This window comes from Magnolia sinica, chromosome 6 (assembly GCF_029962835.1).
Source record: "Magnolia sinica isolate HGM2019 chromosome 6, MsV1, whole genome shotgun sequence".
Lineage (NCBI taxonomy): Eukaryota > Viridiplantae > Streptophyta > Magnoliopsida > Magnoliales > Magnoliaceae > Magnolia > Magnolia sinica.
The window spans coordinates 254542-271068 of NC_080578.1; the positions used below are offsets into that span (position 1 = coordinate 254542).

At 39.5% G+C, this 16527-nt stretch overlaps 1 protein-coding gene across 1 annotated transcript in view; it reads left to right on the plus strand.

The window, feature by feature from the left end:
- LOC131247842 (uncharacterized zinc finger CCHC domain-containing protein At4g19190) overlaps nucleotides 1-16527 on the plus strand; it is a 28502-nt gene continuing 11975 nt past the window's right edge. The window contains exons 1-2 of the mRNA XM_058247758.1: nucleotides 1-265; nucleotides 341-403. Coding sequence (XP_058103741.1) covers nucleotides 41-265; nucleotides 341-403 — 288 coding nt within the window. The 5' untranslated portion in view covers nucleotides 1-40. The remainder of the gene's footprint in view (nucleotides 266-340; nucleotides 404-16527) is intronic.

Consider the following 16527-nt stretch of genomic DNA (forward strand, 5'->3'; position numbering starts at 1 on the left):
GAGGGACGGTGGGTGAGGAAGGGGTGGGGAAGAAGAGAAGATGGAAGGGGAAGAAGAAGGTGGAGGGATGCGTATGAGGAAGGGTTTGATGGAAAAGGGTGGTGGGGAAGTTGATTACAAGAATAAAGCTGGCACCGCTTGGAGTCATTCCTACCTTAATCAGAAGCCGTGGCACCCTCTCTCCTATCCCAATCAGCGCCGCAAGTGGATCGCCGAGCAGACCGATGCCCAACGCGAACGCCGTGCCCAGGAAGTCTCCAGAGAGGTACTAGTACTACTTCTTTCTTCTCCCTTCCCATTTTTCCCCCTCTTCCGTCACTTTCTCCCTTTCCTTTCCCAGTTTGCTCAGGAGCAGGAATTCTTCCGACAGACCGCTCTCATCTCTAAGAAAGAAAAGGAGAAGGTAATTCATATTTCCTTTTGTCTCCCTTTTTGTTTTTTGTTTTTTTTTTTTTGTTTTTTTTTTTGTTTTTTGTTTTTTGTTTTTTTGTTTTTTTGTTTTTGTTTTTTTTTTTCTCTTGAAATACGAATTATTTATAACGGCTCGATTAGGAACTATGAAAGATTTACCTTTTAAAAAATAAAAAATAAAAAAATTTATTTTCGTTTTCTTCTAATTAGGTTTCCTGACTGTTGTGTATTGAGAATCTAGAGTTATAACAGCCTACCCATCATTCACCTTGATATCAAAAATTGATGCCTGCAACTCGTCAAGAAGCAGGCCTCTTTCAATCCCCTATGCTTGGAAATAATCAAAGCTATGTGATGAGGGCTTTCTAACAACTGACTAACGGTTAAGCAAACATATGAATGATTTTGGTGGCCAACTGACATATCGGATGAATGTTATGGAGGGCAAGATGCCGAGAAATTTGATGTAGTGGTGGGATGTGAATTGAATGATATGAGGGTACAACTGGTTGCAAGCAATTGTAATGGGCTTGGAATGGATATCCAATGAGAGATGATGGTGATTAGGTCAGAAAGTGTGGATGAGGACTATTAGATAGCAAGAAGCATAGATGTAACATTGGATATTGGAGAATTACAACCAAGTATAGCAGCTACCTGTCTGAAGGGTATCTACCATCTCAAACTACTTCAAGTAGTTCCTCTCCTCAAGCTATAGTGCCTCATGTGGAGAATTGTCCCCAACCTCCCATGCTTTTCAACTGCTACAAACAAAGATCTCACAAAAAAAAGAGGCTCTAAGCTGACTGAAGGAATAAGAAAAAAGATCCAAGGGTGGTCACAACAATGTTTCGTGTGACGAATGTGGAGGCAAGGGCCACTCAACTATGTTCCTGATGAAAAACTTCAACCTTTATGAAGAGATTGTGATGTAGACCAATCAGGCATCACTTATCTCGAGGGCGAGATTGAGAGGTAAGGCCACACATAGTTGTCTCTATTTTGGTAGGTTTTCAGGTTTCTTGTAATTTCGAGCTTTTGTTGGGTTATTTTGGTCATTTTATTGTTACTATTAGTTTTTACTTAGGAATTTACAACTTTATTCGAATTAGTTTTTGATTAGTTGAAGGTTAGTTGTGAACTGTGATTAACACATTAATCACTAAAATTAGTTAGAAGTTATATGGTTACCGGATCTCTCTTGCTCGTTGGAAGTTGTTCACTCCCCAAGTATAGGGTTGTGATGTAGTAATAAACTCGGTAAGACCGAGGTCGAATCCACAGGGACTGAAACTTGTACGTGTCCTGAAACTAGGTAGAAATAGAACTAGACTAAGATGCTATCTAAATCAAATAGAATTTAAGAAATAATTGTGGAAGAATTATCTAAAACTTTAAGGAATTCAGAGGAAAGGAACTAGGGATTCAGAGGATCCACTTGTAGAGATCAGGGAGATCTTATGCCTGCATCAAGGATTATGGAATTCAACTGAACTTACTTGATTTGATTTTCAAGAGATGAAAGGTATATGAATTAGAATGGATTCCATCACCAAACCATGCCCAGGAGACAAAGTAAACAATAGAATTAAACTAATTACCAACCAATCAACAATGTATGAAGATCAGGAAGGTACTGTCATCCTACCATGCCCATGAGACGATGGTGAACAACAGGGCCTCCTGATGTCATAAACATCAAAAGAGAAAAGAAATATTCAAAGCCATTGCAAACCCATTGTAATTTCAGTCACAACAGACCATTAAAGACTAAGAAAAATATTCATTTAATAATTAAACCACAATCAAGTTTAATTCACAATGAAATAATTAAATAAAGTCTCCCATCTCAATACAAGCTTCACCTCTTAGCCCTAGCTAAGAGGTTCAGCCTAGCATGATTATGCTAGAACCAAAGAGAAAAAAAAACATTAAAGGAAAGAAATAAAATAAAAGGAAAAGAAAAAGGAAACCTCTTTCTTCCTATCTCCTCAGCTTTTTCTCCTTTTCTTCTGTTTTCTCCCCCTACGTGCAGCAGCACTATACACACTCCAGCCGTTCCAGCCTTCAAGTCTTCTTCTTCTGTTCCTCCCACCGAGCACAAAACCCAAAACCGAGCTCCCTGCTTCCCGTTTTTTTTTCCTCTCTTCCTCTCTTCCTTCCTTTTATCCCTTGCTAGCGACGGAGGAGGAGGTTGTTGTATTCGAAACGGAAACAAATTCGTTTACGCAGACACAGCTGACGCAGCCGAGAATTTCGCAGAAAAGTACTTCTGTTTAGCTTGAGATTTTGGACGACTGATCGTCAAAAATCGGAATCGGACTTCTTGGTGGGGTTCAGGATCTCCTACTCTATCATTTGAACGGTCTGGATCATTGATCCGGTCGTGATTGACATCACAAAAGGGGCCACGGAGAGCGGCAGCGTCCGGGCGCTGTTTGGACTCTCTGCGCAGGCAGGACTTGCGCTGAGCTACTAGTGGGGCCCACTTACCTTGTCGCTTGAGAAATCCAAACCGTCCATTAGATTCGTGACAAAATTTTGGTAAGAGGGATGGATTTTGGATCAGATTCGGCGTGACCCACGGAAGAAATCAGCTGCAATAGTTGTAGGGCAGTCCATTTGTGACCATTGAAACCAACAAGTGTGCATGCATGAGTGCATAAAGTCAACATGAGTTTGGCTAAATCGAGCCCCTCTGCATGATGGACGGCTCGGATTGAGCATTTGGACCATGATGATGGCCCACTGAGATCATCCGACGGTCTCTGTTTCATACCGGAGTTCACTAAAGAGTTCAGGTCCCTGTGTTGCCATGCACTCTTAGTGCAAAAAGTGTAGTATATACACTGTATAATGATTATGGGAAATCCACACCATTCATCTTGTTCTCCATTTCATTTGAACCGTGGGGACCAAAGTTAAAGCGTATCTGGACAGCGGGTGGGCCCCAAATCAGGATTTTATGGACTGATCTGTTAGTTCAGCCACTTTCACGAGGATCCAATGGCTGAAATTTGACGTGTACGGTTAGTTTATGGTCCTCAGGCCACGTATGAAGTTTCGAACTGATCAGATGGTGGGAACCCTATGATCTTGCATTCTAGCTTTTCAGGCCACTTGAGCTTCAATTCCTTGATTTTCTTGGGTCCCTGATGTGTAATTCTGTTGATCTTGGGTCTCTGGAGTCCGTCCCACGCTTTGGTGTCATCAGAGCGTTAAGTCCATGCTTTAAGCACTCATTTCGGTCCAGGCTCGTACATACACTCTGCATTATAAACACGATTAATCGGGCCATTAAGCAGTATCATGCATGTAAATCTATGCAATAAATGGGTCTGATATGCAATATTTGACCCTCAACACAACCCCCAACCAGCATTTTGCTAGTCCCGAGCAAAGTATGCGAAAAATGAGTTGAGAATTACAGAACAATTTATAAACTCGAGTGATTTTTGCAGAGTAATCCAGATACGAGAACTTTTAGATTCATGACTGTTGGATATTACTTTCTCCTAGACTCCAGTACATGGTAAACTTCATAATCAAGTTCAAAGTATTATTCTATTAATTAGAAAAATTCTAACCATTGAGATCCATGAATATATAATCTAATCTCGACTTGTCAACATTAAGATTTACCTTGATATTTAAGGATATCATTGGTAACAACTGAGAGAATTCACGATAACTCTTCTTGGCTTACACATTATCTTTTTATTCTTTTAATTTTTTTTTGATTTTTTGATTTTTTTCATTAGAAGTAACGCCAAGAAGAGGGATCAGATCCTCACCTATAGGGAGCAAACCTAAGGTAAAGTCTGTACACCCAACTTTTTCACATATCATTCATGGGGAATTAAATCTACACTTATAGGGAGCAAACCTAAGGTAAAGACCATTTGCCCAATCCTTTCAGTTTTCCCAAGTTAATCCTTTAATATCGAACTGAAACCTTAATATGCAAGCGAGATGTGTCCTGCGAATTCATGACTCAACCAATGTTTACAAATTCTAATAATGGATTAATAATTCAAACTTAGCTGTGAAATTTAATAGATAACTGAATCCAAGAGTCATAAAGTACCAACATCACGCATCTTGAAATTCTAAGTGCCCTAGATGGCCGTCAAAATCACTTCGACTTCAACAAAATGTCAGAAAAATTTTTAAAATTTTCACAACTTTTGTTCAAGACCAAGAAAATGCTGATTAGGTGACCTAATCTCCCACCCCCAACCTAAAATCTACATTGTCCTCAATGTAAAAAGAAATAGATATGCAATGCACATGAGACAACGGAAAAATAAGAGTGATGGAAAGATAGTACCTGAATGAAAGAATCAAGAGGCTTTTCAAAGATTTCTACGTAAGAGCGATCAGCACAAGAGAGAAACCAACAGAAGTAAAATAAAAATAACAAAAATGAAATCCTACCTACACCACTTTCGCAGGTACTCTCGATTGCATTTAGCGTATGCAACAAGCCTTTAAACCCCTAGGTTGCCCCTAGTGGACGAGTTGTAGTCTCGTGAGGGTTTGCAGCAATGTTACCCACAAACATTGAACTAAGAAAATAAAATGCAATGAAAAGCTAAGTTGCCTGCCAGGAGCGCTAAGTTTACCATCTATCCTAAAACAACATAAAATAAACTACCCTAGTCCTATGAAAGCAGGAAAAAACTACTCGATCATGCTGCAAGGGTCCTCTTCCGGCCAATATCGTGATAAGTCTCTCAGTAAGTTCCTCAGCAAGATCATCCAAAAGCCCTTTTTGCAATAGGCTTGGGCGCCCTGGAGCATGACTTTCCAGAGAGACTTATGTACCTCATAAGAAATTTTCCATTGAATAGCTTGAGGTATCCAACATATATACGATTCACCTGTGACAGAAGAAGTTTCAACGTTAGTACTCCATGGTGAATCAGAGACTATACGTAAATAAAGTTTAGAAAACTTCTTAAAAAGTGATGTAGTCTCAACACATTCCGAAGTTCCAAACTTCGGCTCAATTTTCAGCTCCTCCTCCCTTAATGGTAAACATTCAGGATCTATGGAAGAAGGGGCTTCAAAGTAAGGGTTCTCTCGGTCAGTGATGACTACCGAGATGTTGTCTTGCAAGGCATTCACTATGTCTCTTATCATGGGATCATTTGAATTTGCAAAGTGTGCCAAACAATCATCAAAAGAGTTGGGACATTCAGCTGAGGGTGACTCATTTTCCACATTAAAACTTGTGATGATCTGCCCAAGGAATCCATTGTCTTTAAAGGTAAACGGAGGTGTGCTCTCTTGCTCCAGCCTTGCACAGATAGATTGAAAATCAATAGGGGAAGCATCGATGTGATCACTTTGTTCATTGAAACTACTCAATCGAGGTGTTGAATTGTCAAACGTGTACAGCTCAGATGGTGGCCTCAACTTAGTGGTTTCAATTTCCAAGGTCGTAGCAAGCAACTCGTCCTTCTCCCGAATCACATCATCATTTAATTCAGAGGAGTGGTCCAAACATGTTTCACAAGAGTTAGAAGGGTCTATTGTAAGGGGCTCATCCTCCACCTTAAAATCAGACATGTCAGGTGAGGGGAGTGGCTTATTATGACCGACCACTTCATGTACGTCTTGATCATTGACCTGGACCAAACTTGAGATTGATTCTAGGGGACTTTGGGCTGTATATTCATGATCATCATCCCAATAAGCATCATTGTCTAATTCCGTGCAGTACACACTTGGGATGGGGTTGCTCTCCTCACATTCTACACCTAAGTTCGGTTGAGGTTTGAAAAAACTAACCTCTATGTCATCATTGAGATCCTGTGTGTCATGTGAGGAAAGTGTGTCATCATCACTGTATTTGAAAGATACCCACGCATCTTGACCATTCCTTTGAACAGTCATTGAGATCAACTCATCGGGAAATTGAACCATATGCTCATTGATAGAATCCAACTCCTCATTTGTAATTCCAGAGTTCTTCCAAAGCGAGTTAGGATCACTTTTCTCGCATTGTATTTCTGGAATGAATTGTGGTTGAGATAACCGAGCCTCCTCTATCTTATCAAGGCGCGAGTTAAGCGCTTCCAACGATTTTCTCATTTCCTTGAGATAGGCCAGGCTACGCTGAGCTAAATCCTCTTGGATTGTTTCTGGTTGGATATCAATGGTAGGGTATCCAAGAGGGTAATCATTATAGCATATAGTTGGTTCATCTTCCAAATTTTGATGTTTCCCCTGGTAATAGTCATACTGATCATACATGGGAGAATATGATGGTTGATAATAATCCTCGTTTCCATAATTACGATCATATACGGCCCTATTAACAGATGGAACATAATGTTTTAGTCGGTTCTCAATGTCTGTTCTTGATGGAGAAAAATCTTGAGGTATACGTTGAATTCCACAACCCTCAGGCATTCCCCAATATCTCTTATCCATCTCGGCATATGCACGTACCCACGCTTCCATGGTAGAACCCTAACTCTGAGTCTAATCCTAGAAAAAAAAGAAAAATCCTACAACAATACATAAATTAAGAGGAGAAGTTAGAAAGATGTTACCAGACTAGAGATTCTTATATTAAGATCCTGCAAAAGAAAACAACAGAAATTAGTTTCTAAATTTAAAAATTCTAAAGTAATGTTAGTTTTTAAACAAAAAGTCTACAAGTAGAAATTTCTAAAAATAAATTAGGAAACAAAGTTAGATTCTAAAAGAGTTAGAAAGTTACTAAAATAGAAATAGAAAGTTAATTTCTAAAAAGGGAAAGGAATAACCTAATTTCTAAAAATAAACTATTTCCTACAGAAGGGAGGATACTAGAATTAGAAAATTTCTAAAATCTAAACCTTAATTCTAAAAAAATAGGAAAAAGTAGAGAGATTAGAAAGGGATTACCAGTTTAGAAGTTATTTCAGGATCCTACAAAACAGGAAAACAGGTTAGTTTCTAAAAATAAAATAAAATAAAAACCTTTAACCTAAAGTTAGTAAAATCCTAATCCTAACCTAATTCTTAAAACTAATTAATTTCAGAAAAACGTAACCGTCAGTCCCCGGCAACGGCGCCAAAAACTTGTTCACTCCCCAAGTATAGGGTTGTGATGTAGTAATAAACTCGGTAAGACCGAGGTCGAATCCACAGGGACTGAAACTTGTACGTGTCCTGAAACTAGGTAGAAATAGAACTAGACTAAGATGCTATCTAAATCAAATAGAATTTAAGAAATAATTGTGGAAGAATTATCTAAAACTTTAAGGAATTCAGAGGAAAGGAACTAGGGATTCAGAGGATCCACTTGTAGAGATCAGGGAGATCTTATGCCTGCATCAAGGATTATGGAATTCAACTGAACTTACTTGATTTGATTTTCAAGAGATGAAAGGTATATGAATTAGAATGGATTCCATCACCAAACCATGCCCAGGAGACAAAGTAAACAATAGAATTAAACTAATTACCAACCAATCAACAATGTATGAAGATCAGGAAGGTACTGTCATCCTACCATGCCCATGAGACGATGGTGAACAACAGGGCCTCCTGATGTCATAAACATCAAAAGAGAAAAGAAATATTCAAAGCCATTGCAAACCCATTGTAATTTCAGTCACAACAGACCATTAAAGACTAAGAAAAATATTCATTTAATAATTAAACCACAATCAAGTTTAATTCACAATGAAATAATTAAATAAAGTCTCCCATCTCAATACAAGCTTCACCTCTTAGCCCTAGCTAAGAGGTTCAGCCTAGCATGATTATGCTAGAACCAAAGAGAAAAAAAAACATTAAAGGAAAGAAATAAAATAAAAGGAAAAGAAAAAGGAAACCTCTTTCTTCCTATCTCCTCAGCTTTTTCTCCTTTTCTTCTGTTTTCTCCCCCTACGTGCAGCAGCACTATACACACTCCAGCCGTTCCAGCCTTCAAGTCTTCTTCTTCTGTTCCTCCCACCGAGCACAAAACCCAAAACCGAGCTCTCTGCTTCCCGTCTTCTCCTCTCTTCCTCTCTTCCTTCCTTTTATCCCTTGCTAGGGACGGAGGAGCGAGGTTGTTGTATTCGAAACGGAAACAAATTCGTTTACGCAGACACAGCTGACGCAGCCGAGAATTTCGCAGAAAAGTACTTCTGTTTAGCTTGAGATTTTGGACGACTGATCGTCAAAAATCGGAATCGGACTTCTTGGTGGGGTTCAGGATCTCCTACTCTATCATTTGAACGGTCTGGATCATTGATCCGGTCGTGATTGACATCACAAAAGGGGCCACGGAGAGCGGCAGCGTCCGGGCGCTGTTTGGACTCTCTGCCTGCGCAGGACTTGCGCTGAGCTACTAGTGGGGCCCACTTACCTTGTCGCTTGAGAAATCCAAACCGTCCATTAGATTCGTGACAAAATTTTGGTAAGAGGGATGGATTTTGGATCAGATTCGGCGTGACCCACGGAAGAAATCAGCTGCAATAGTTGTAGGGCAGTCCATTTGTGACCATTGAAACCAACAAGTGTGCATGCATGAGTGCATAAAGTCAACATGGGTTTGGCTAAATCGAGCCCCTCTGCATGATGGACGGCTCGGATTGAGCATTTGGACCATGATGATGGCCCACTGAGATCATCCTCAGTCTCTGTTTCATGACAGAAACGGAGTTCACGATAAACAGAGTTCACGTCCCTGTGTTGCCATGCACTCTTAGTGCAAAAAGTGTAGTATATACACTGTATAATGATTATGGGAAATCCACACCATTCATCTTGTTCTCCATTTCATTTGAACCGTGGGGACCAAAGTTAAAGCGTATCTGGACAGCGGGTGGGCCCCAAATCAGGATTTTATGGACTGATCTGTTAGTTCAGCCACTTTCACGAGGATCCAATGGCTGAAATTTGACGTGTACGGTTAGTTTATGGTCCTCAGGCCACGTATGAAGTTTCGAACTGATCAGATGGTGGGAACCCTATGATCTTGCATTCTGGACACTTTTCAGGCCACTTGAGCTTCAATTCCTTGATTTTCTTGGGTCCCTGATGTGTAATTCTGTTGATCTTGGGTCTCTGGAGTCCGTCCCACGCTTTGGTGTCATCAGAGCGTTAAGTCCATGCTTTAAGCACCCATTTCGGTCCAGGCTCGTACATACACTCTGCATTATAAACACGATTAATCAGGCCATTAAGCAGTATCATGCGTGTAAATCTATGCAATAAATGGGTCTGATATGCAATATTTGACCCTCAACAGAAGTGTCTGTTGAAGTTTCAAGATGTTATCTTGCTTGATCCAAGGTATCATTTTCCCTTTCATCCTCGTTTCCATTTCCTTTCCATCGCAAATCCCTATCCAACCTCTCTTTCTTGCCTTGTCTACCTAATTACAACCATATCAAGACACCCATAATGACAACTGCAATTGAACACCTACAACCCAATTCACGCAATTTCCAACCAATAATCTTCTACAATGACTGTCAAGAACTTCTCCCAACACAATGCTTCCTCACCAGTCACTGAGCTATTGGCCATACGTTTCTTTGGTTTCTCGAGGTTAAGGCCATGGAAGGGCCAAATCCGACACAAAAGAATAAGAAATCAAATCTTTACGATGACAACTTAAGGAATTAATACAATGCTTTGATAAATGGAAGCATGATCTTAGAATCAAGATTAAAGGGGATGGCATCCCTTAATCCGGCGGAGTCAATGCCTGGGAGTTTGAAGAGTGGTTTGTTGTAGTAGAATGGATCCTAAAATCCAATGAAATTTCAAAAAAAAAAAAAAAAAAAAAAAAAAAAAAAAAAAAAAACTTCTAATCAAATTATTAATGACTGTCAAGTCAAAGGCTCTAAAAGGGCAAGGGGAAGGCCCAAATGGACGTTTATGGAGTTTGGAAAAAGACTTGATGTCTTATGGTCTAACCAAAGTTATGGCCCTTGATAGAGTCAAATGGTGGAACATGATTCATGTAGCTAACCCCAATTAATTGGCATGAGGTTTCGATGATAATGATGATGATCAAATTATTGATAAGCATATTCAAGGGTTCAACATTGATGTGATGGGAACACATCTGCCATATGTAGAAGAGCCAAGGCTAGTCCAAGACTGCATTTGATAATAGAGGTGTTCTTTCATTTCAACTAGGTGCAACCCTTATGGTCGATCACCAAAGCATTTCATCAAGTCTCTACGGTGGAACCGCAGCCTGGTTGAGTCAGGTCTATGGCCTTGGCCGGTGAAGGTAGTAAGAGATGGTTCAGGCTCCGCCAAAGGTGACACATGTATAGTCTGAGAATATTCGAGATCGATTGGCATCGACTTACATGCCTCAAGTCTTCAATGAAGGTGATATCTGTGCACCTTTAACACCATAAGGTAACAAGGAAATTGGTTCTCTCAAGGCCTTCAAGTGTGGTGAGTCAAGCATATGGCCTCAACTAGCCACAAGAAACTCATGTATCAGGACAAAGGGAAGCAAATGATGGTGAATGAGGCTAAGTTTGGAGATGTTGATTGTCAAGATTTAGAACCTTGTGATTGTTATGATGAAGCGGATTTGGTCCAAGCAACGTTTACATATTGGCAATGTTATCAATAGTATCATCGATATTATCGATATCGCTAGGCCAATGATACCGAAATTGTTGGAAGTTAAAAAATTTCAAATATTGCTAATATTTTCGATAATACCAGTGATATTTGGCAATATTTTAAGAAGAAATCCTTATAAAAGTTCCTTGGTATTGGTGATATCATTGACAATATCCTAGAAACTAGCAATATCAGGGAAACATTCATAAATAGGTGAAAATTGACAAAAAATTAGAAAAAAATTCTAAAATCCCAATTTATTTATTTATTTATTTTCTTAGGTGATTTCGATCACTCTTGGTTTTTATTAAATCAAAGTTCGGATTTAAGGAGAAATCTCGACTTGAAACAAAGACAGGCCGGAACTTGAAGGCGACGAAAAATCTATAGAAATTTCTTATTCTTGTTCTTGTTCTTTTTCAAAATTTAGCATGGATTGCAATGGAAATCATGCCCATGCATGATTTTCATGAATTGACATGAATTTGTGGCGAGAAAATTAACATTTAAGTGAAAATGTGGGAAATTGGTTAAATCCTAATTTTGCCATTTTTAATACGTGTTTTTCACTATTAATAATGTGAAAATTTTATATATTAATAAGCGTTGGCCGATCTATTGATTAGCTATAAGTTTTTATATATTTATTTCATATTGATTTTTTCAAGGTTTTCCATATCGGTAATGGTGGTCGTAACGGTCACCATTGTTACTGATATGGGTATCGGTCGTAGCAGATGATATGGGGGCGAAATGATCATTACGACCCCCGTAATGATTGAGAGTTATTTTCTTTTGCTCGAGAAATTTTGAAAAAATATTTATAAAATTCAGAATAATGTAAATATTCCAAAGCTATATTCATTTTTTGTTTTGAACATGTTCATTTGTAACGGTTCACTCTTTGGTGGGAGTGTTGTATTTGGTTGTCTGGTAATGAACATGGTTATGTGTCTCTACTATTTACACATCACAATCGAGCATTAGAACTAGAAATTGGAAGAAAAATGCATAAATAACATTTTTTTTTTTTTTGAAAAATGGCCCTTGGAGCTTCTATTTTTCCAAATTGTTTCCGTCTACGATTTTATTCCTAAAAACTATAGTACGAGTGGTCGAAATCTGCTGTAGAATAATGTACGAAAGTTTTTGGAATAAGAAAGGAGAAAAAATGAATTTAAATAGAAAAAAGTGGTCGTTTTTCGATTGTTATTCGAGAACGGTTGTTATGCTTGATAATGGCTGTTACGGCTGATATGGTCTTAAAAAACCAGTTGCCCCATTTCACCCCTGTATCGTGTAACAGTCATGACCGTTACCTATACATATTGGCCTTTACGACTGGATTGTAACGGATACGGAATGCCTTTGATTTTTTCGACAACACATGGTTAGCCCCCTATAAAATGGGAAATTATTATGTATAATTATTTTTTATAATATTTTTATTCCTACGTGTGTAAACATGTGCGATGTGTCTTTTAGTATTTTTTGAAGTTTCGTTGAAAAATTCTACAAATTTCCTAACTTTCCCCAGTGTTTCCCTCAAATGACGATAATTTTTTTAGTATCGGCAATGCTGGGTCTGTATTCACGATCATCAGTTTCTTATCCTTGGTCATTGATACGTGTAACAATATTGATAATTGGAACATTGATTGAAGCTAAAGACATCATATGAAACCTAATCTTTGGTGTGGAGTTGATCGAGTTACTAAGTCTTCGTAGATCCGATTTATGATGGGTCTGATGACGATGTGTGTGATGTAGTAGTATATTGCGGCGATGATGAAATTTGTGTCTTCATAAGAACCTCCTAACATTGGAGCAATTCAAGTCAGAAGAGCTCCCCCAAATTGGTGAATGCCTTCAATGAAGAGATCGGCGGAATGGGCATGATCGACAATGACAACGAATCTTTGGTCATAGTCATACCATCTTATCAATAAAGCTGTATGGTGACTTCTCCGATTCATGTCAACAAGGTACCATCATTGACCTACAAGCTATGACAATGAATCTATCTTTGTTAGTCTGTGAACCAATTATATGTGGGAATACTATAGTTAGAAACTTTAGGTTCTATGTCTATGTGCATCGGTTGTGACACATGTAATGTTGGTATGTCGTATTTACTTGCATGAGATTTATCATGGGTTGAGACTTCAGGATGGTCCTTTTGGATTGGGGGAGGCGATCATTGGCTCAAGACTATATCTCACCGTTCACATCATCTTCATTGATTTCTAGATCTCGGCTCGTTGGGTGATTGATTGTTGAAAATTCGACAAAACATAACCGCGTTTAACTGGGGCTTTTTAGACTATACGTTGGGTAGGTTAGGGTTTGGGGAAAAATGGAGATTGCGGATCCAATTTTGTGTCTCCTTTGTCCACTTTTCAGTCCTTATTAATGGTCCCGCTTTCAAAAATTTCAGAGCCTCTAGAGTTCTTCAAGATGACCCCCTCGCTCCCTTCCTTTTTCTAGTGGTGTCGAAGGCCCTGAGTAGAATGCTCAGCAAAGGGAAGTTAGTAGGTCTCTTTAAAGGTTTTAAGGTTGTGAATGTTGAAAATTCTATCTACCACCTCTAGTTTGCAGATGATATGCTCACTTTTTGTGATGCGGATCGGTCCAATGCGGATAATCTGTGTAAAACATCAAATACTTTAAGGTAGTTTCAGGTTTTAAGGTCAATCTTTTGAAAAGCGAAATCCGATCCACTTGGAGGTGGAGGAAGTCAAATAGTTGGCCAAAATTTTCGGTTGTCGAGTTGCTTCCTTCCCATCTTCTTACATTAGGGTCCCACTTTGTATTGGAAAGCCTATTAAGCACCTTCGCGATGTGGTAATTGAAAGAAGGGAGAGGAAGTTGTCGCTGTGGAAAGGCAGGCTTCTATTCGTAGATGGCAGAATCATGCTGATCAAGTGGAGCTCTATGCCCTTTCGAACCTTCCTCTTTGCTATATGTCCTGTTTCGCTGTCCTAAGTCGGTTGTTTTCAAAATTGACAAATTATGAAGGGATTTTCTTCGGCAAGGTGGAGCTCTAAAGGGGAAGTTCCATCTCTTAATTTGGATGGAGGTTTGTGGGCCTTTTAAGGAAGGTGCGGTGGGAATTAGGAGGTTAGAGGCTGTTAAGTGTTAACTCCCCTTGCTGGGAAAATGGGTGTGGAGATTTAGGGTTGAAGAGGGAAGTTTATGGAGGTCGGTTATCGCAGGTTTTCAGCTCGGGGTGGTGGATTAAGGAATTTTTGCTCTATAGGGCCTCTTCTTGCTGGAAATTGATCGCTAGAATGACGGGGGAAGTCTTCTTCAAGACTGGGTTCTCAATTGGAAATGGCGAAAGGGTTTGGTTTTAGGAAGATATTTTGGTAGGGGATTCCTCCCTCCGTTTTGCTTTCCCTTGTATTGTGAGGCTGTGTTCGCTTCGGGACATTTCGATTGCTAAGTGCTTTTCAGCTCAAGATAATGGTGGTGTGTGGATTCCCCCCCTGTCAATGTAGCTTCTTGGATGTCGAAATCGAGGAGTTGGAAGGGCTTCTTGCTTGTCTCGAAGGTATTTGTCCCAACGTAGCTGACAAAGATGGGTTGATTTGGAGGAGAGATAGGTCGGGAGGGTTTTCAGTTTGATCATTCCTTGAGTTGGTCTCTAATTATGCTTATGAAGTTAAGTGCTTTCATATCGGCCTTGTCTAGAGGTATCGGACCTCTTCGAGGGTTGTTGCGTTTGCGTGGATTGCTGGTAGAAATATGATCCTAACTATTAACAATCTATGCAAAAGGGTGATGGTCCTCCTGAACGTTTGTCTCCTTTGCCTGAAGAATGAGGACTCGATGGATCATATCTTCATCCATTGCCCTTTTGTGAAGAGAGTCTGGGACGGTGTCCTTCCTGTTTTCAACATGTTTGGGTTATGCCAATGTCTATGGAGGAGTTCTAGTCGTGTCATGAAGGGGGTCCTAGATCCAAAGACAGCCTAAAGTGGCAGTTGGCCATGCTTGTGGCTTTGTGGTCTATTTGGCTGGAAAGAAATGGTAGGTGCTTTAGGAATAGTAGTGAATCCTATGCTTCCATTGTTTGGAAGGTTTTCTTGCTGATTGGGGAGTGGGTTCCCTGTCATCTGACTGTTGGGAAGCGTTAGCCTTTTGTTTTGTTTTGTTTGTGGTTTTGCTTGTTCTTTTGTTGTCTTGGCCTTATTGTCTTCTTTACTAAATCATCAATTGTCAAAAAAAGAAGAAAAAAAAAACAAGAAGAAAAAAAGATAAACGTGTTTGATCTAATAGAGTGTTGGGGAGTGCCCGTTATTGTAGGCTTCATGGGCCATGTCCAAACTCTATTTTTTGATTCACGTTCACTAGCAAGTGCATCAGACGTCTCATCTTATGCAGTGGTGTGTCTACAGGGGAAACGACAATGACAACTCAAGGACATGTTCTCTCCAATAGGGGGGAGTTTGATGTAGGCTAGGTGGGCCTCACATATCTCAAAGGCCGAGATCGAGAGGAAGGGTCACATATTGTCACCTCTATTTTGGTGGACTTTGGGTTTTGATTTTGAACTTTTGTGGGGTTGGTACTTGGTCATTTCCATTTCACTGTTAGTTTTTAGTTATGAAGTTATATGGTTGTTGGAGTTAAGTGTTGCTTTATTGAGGATTAGTTGTAATTAGCACACTAATCACCGTTATTAGTTAAGGATGTTATATAAGTATATGAATGAGAGATTGTAAAAAGCTTTTTGGAATTTTGAAATAAAATTTGATACTCTTTTGAGAGATTCCCATTCTCTTGTTCTGATTGAGTGGGTTAGATTGGTGCTCGAGATGCTCGTGGATGGTTGATCTTGGAGGATTTTCGAATTTTTGTGCTAGAGACGCTCGGCGGATTTGAATTCCTTGCCGCATGAGGCCACACCGTGACTCAGGCTTTCTGGAACTGGCCTTGGACGATGATGATTTATTGCTGGATGGCCTATAGAAAAGTCCCATATTGTGCATAGCTAAGTGCCTTTTGACCGCGTCTAAAGAAGAGCATGGATATTGGTTGGACAGCAATGTCTTTGACATGTGTTTGTTGCAAATAAAAGACCATTGAGGCCATTGTTGATAATGGCAACAAACATGAACCTAGCAATGTCCCATATTGTGTGTTGCCAAGTGCCTCCTGACAACACCTAGAGAGGAGCACATGGAGATTGATTGCATAGCAATGTTGTCAACCGTGGGTCTATTGCAAAAAGCAATCGAGGCCATTCTCAATAACAGCAACAATATGAACCTTGCTTCGCAGAGACTGGTTGAGAAATTGTAAGATTAAGATGAAGGAATACCCCAACCACACAGGTGACAAACCCCATAGAAACGTTTGCATATGCATATGACTTTAAATAGCAACATACACATGCATGCTCCCGCACACGTAATTTTTTGTGCATGCGTACGATATAATTAACATGTATAGTATACACATCATACGCATGTTGTACTTAGCTGCATTGGAAATCTGTCCTTCAATTGCTCTTTTTTCTGTTTAGAA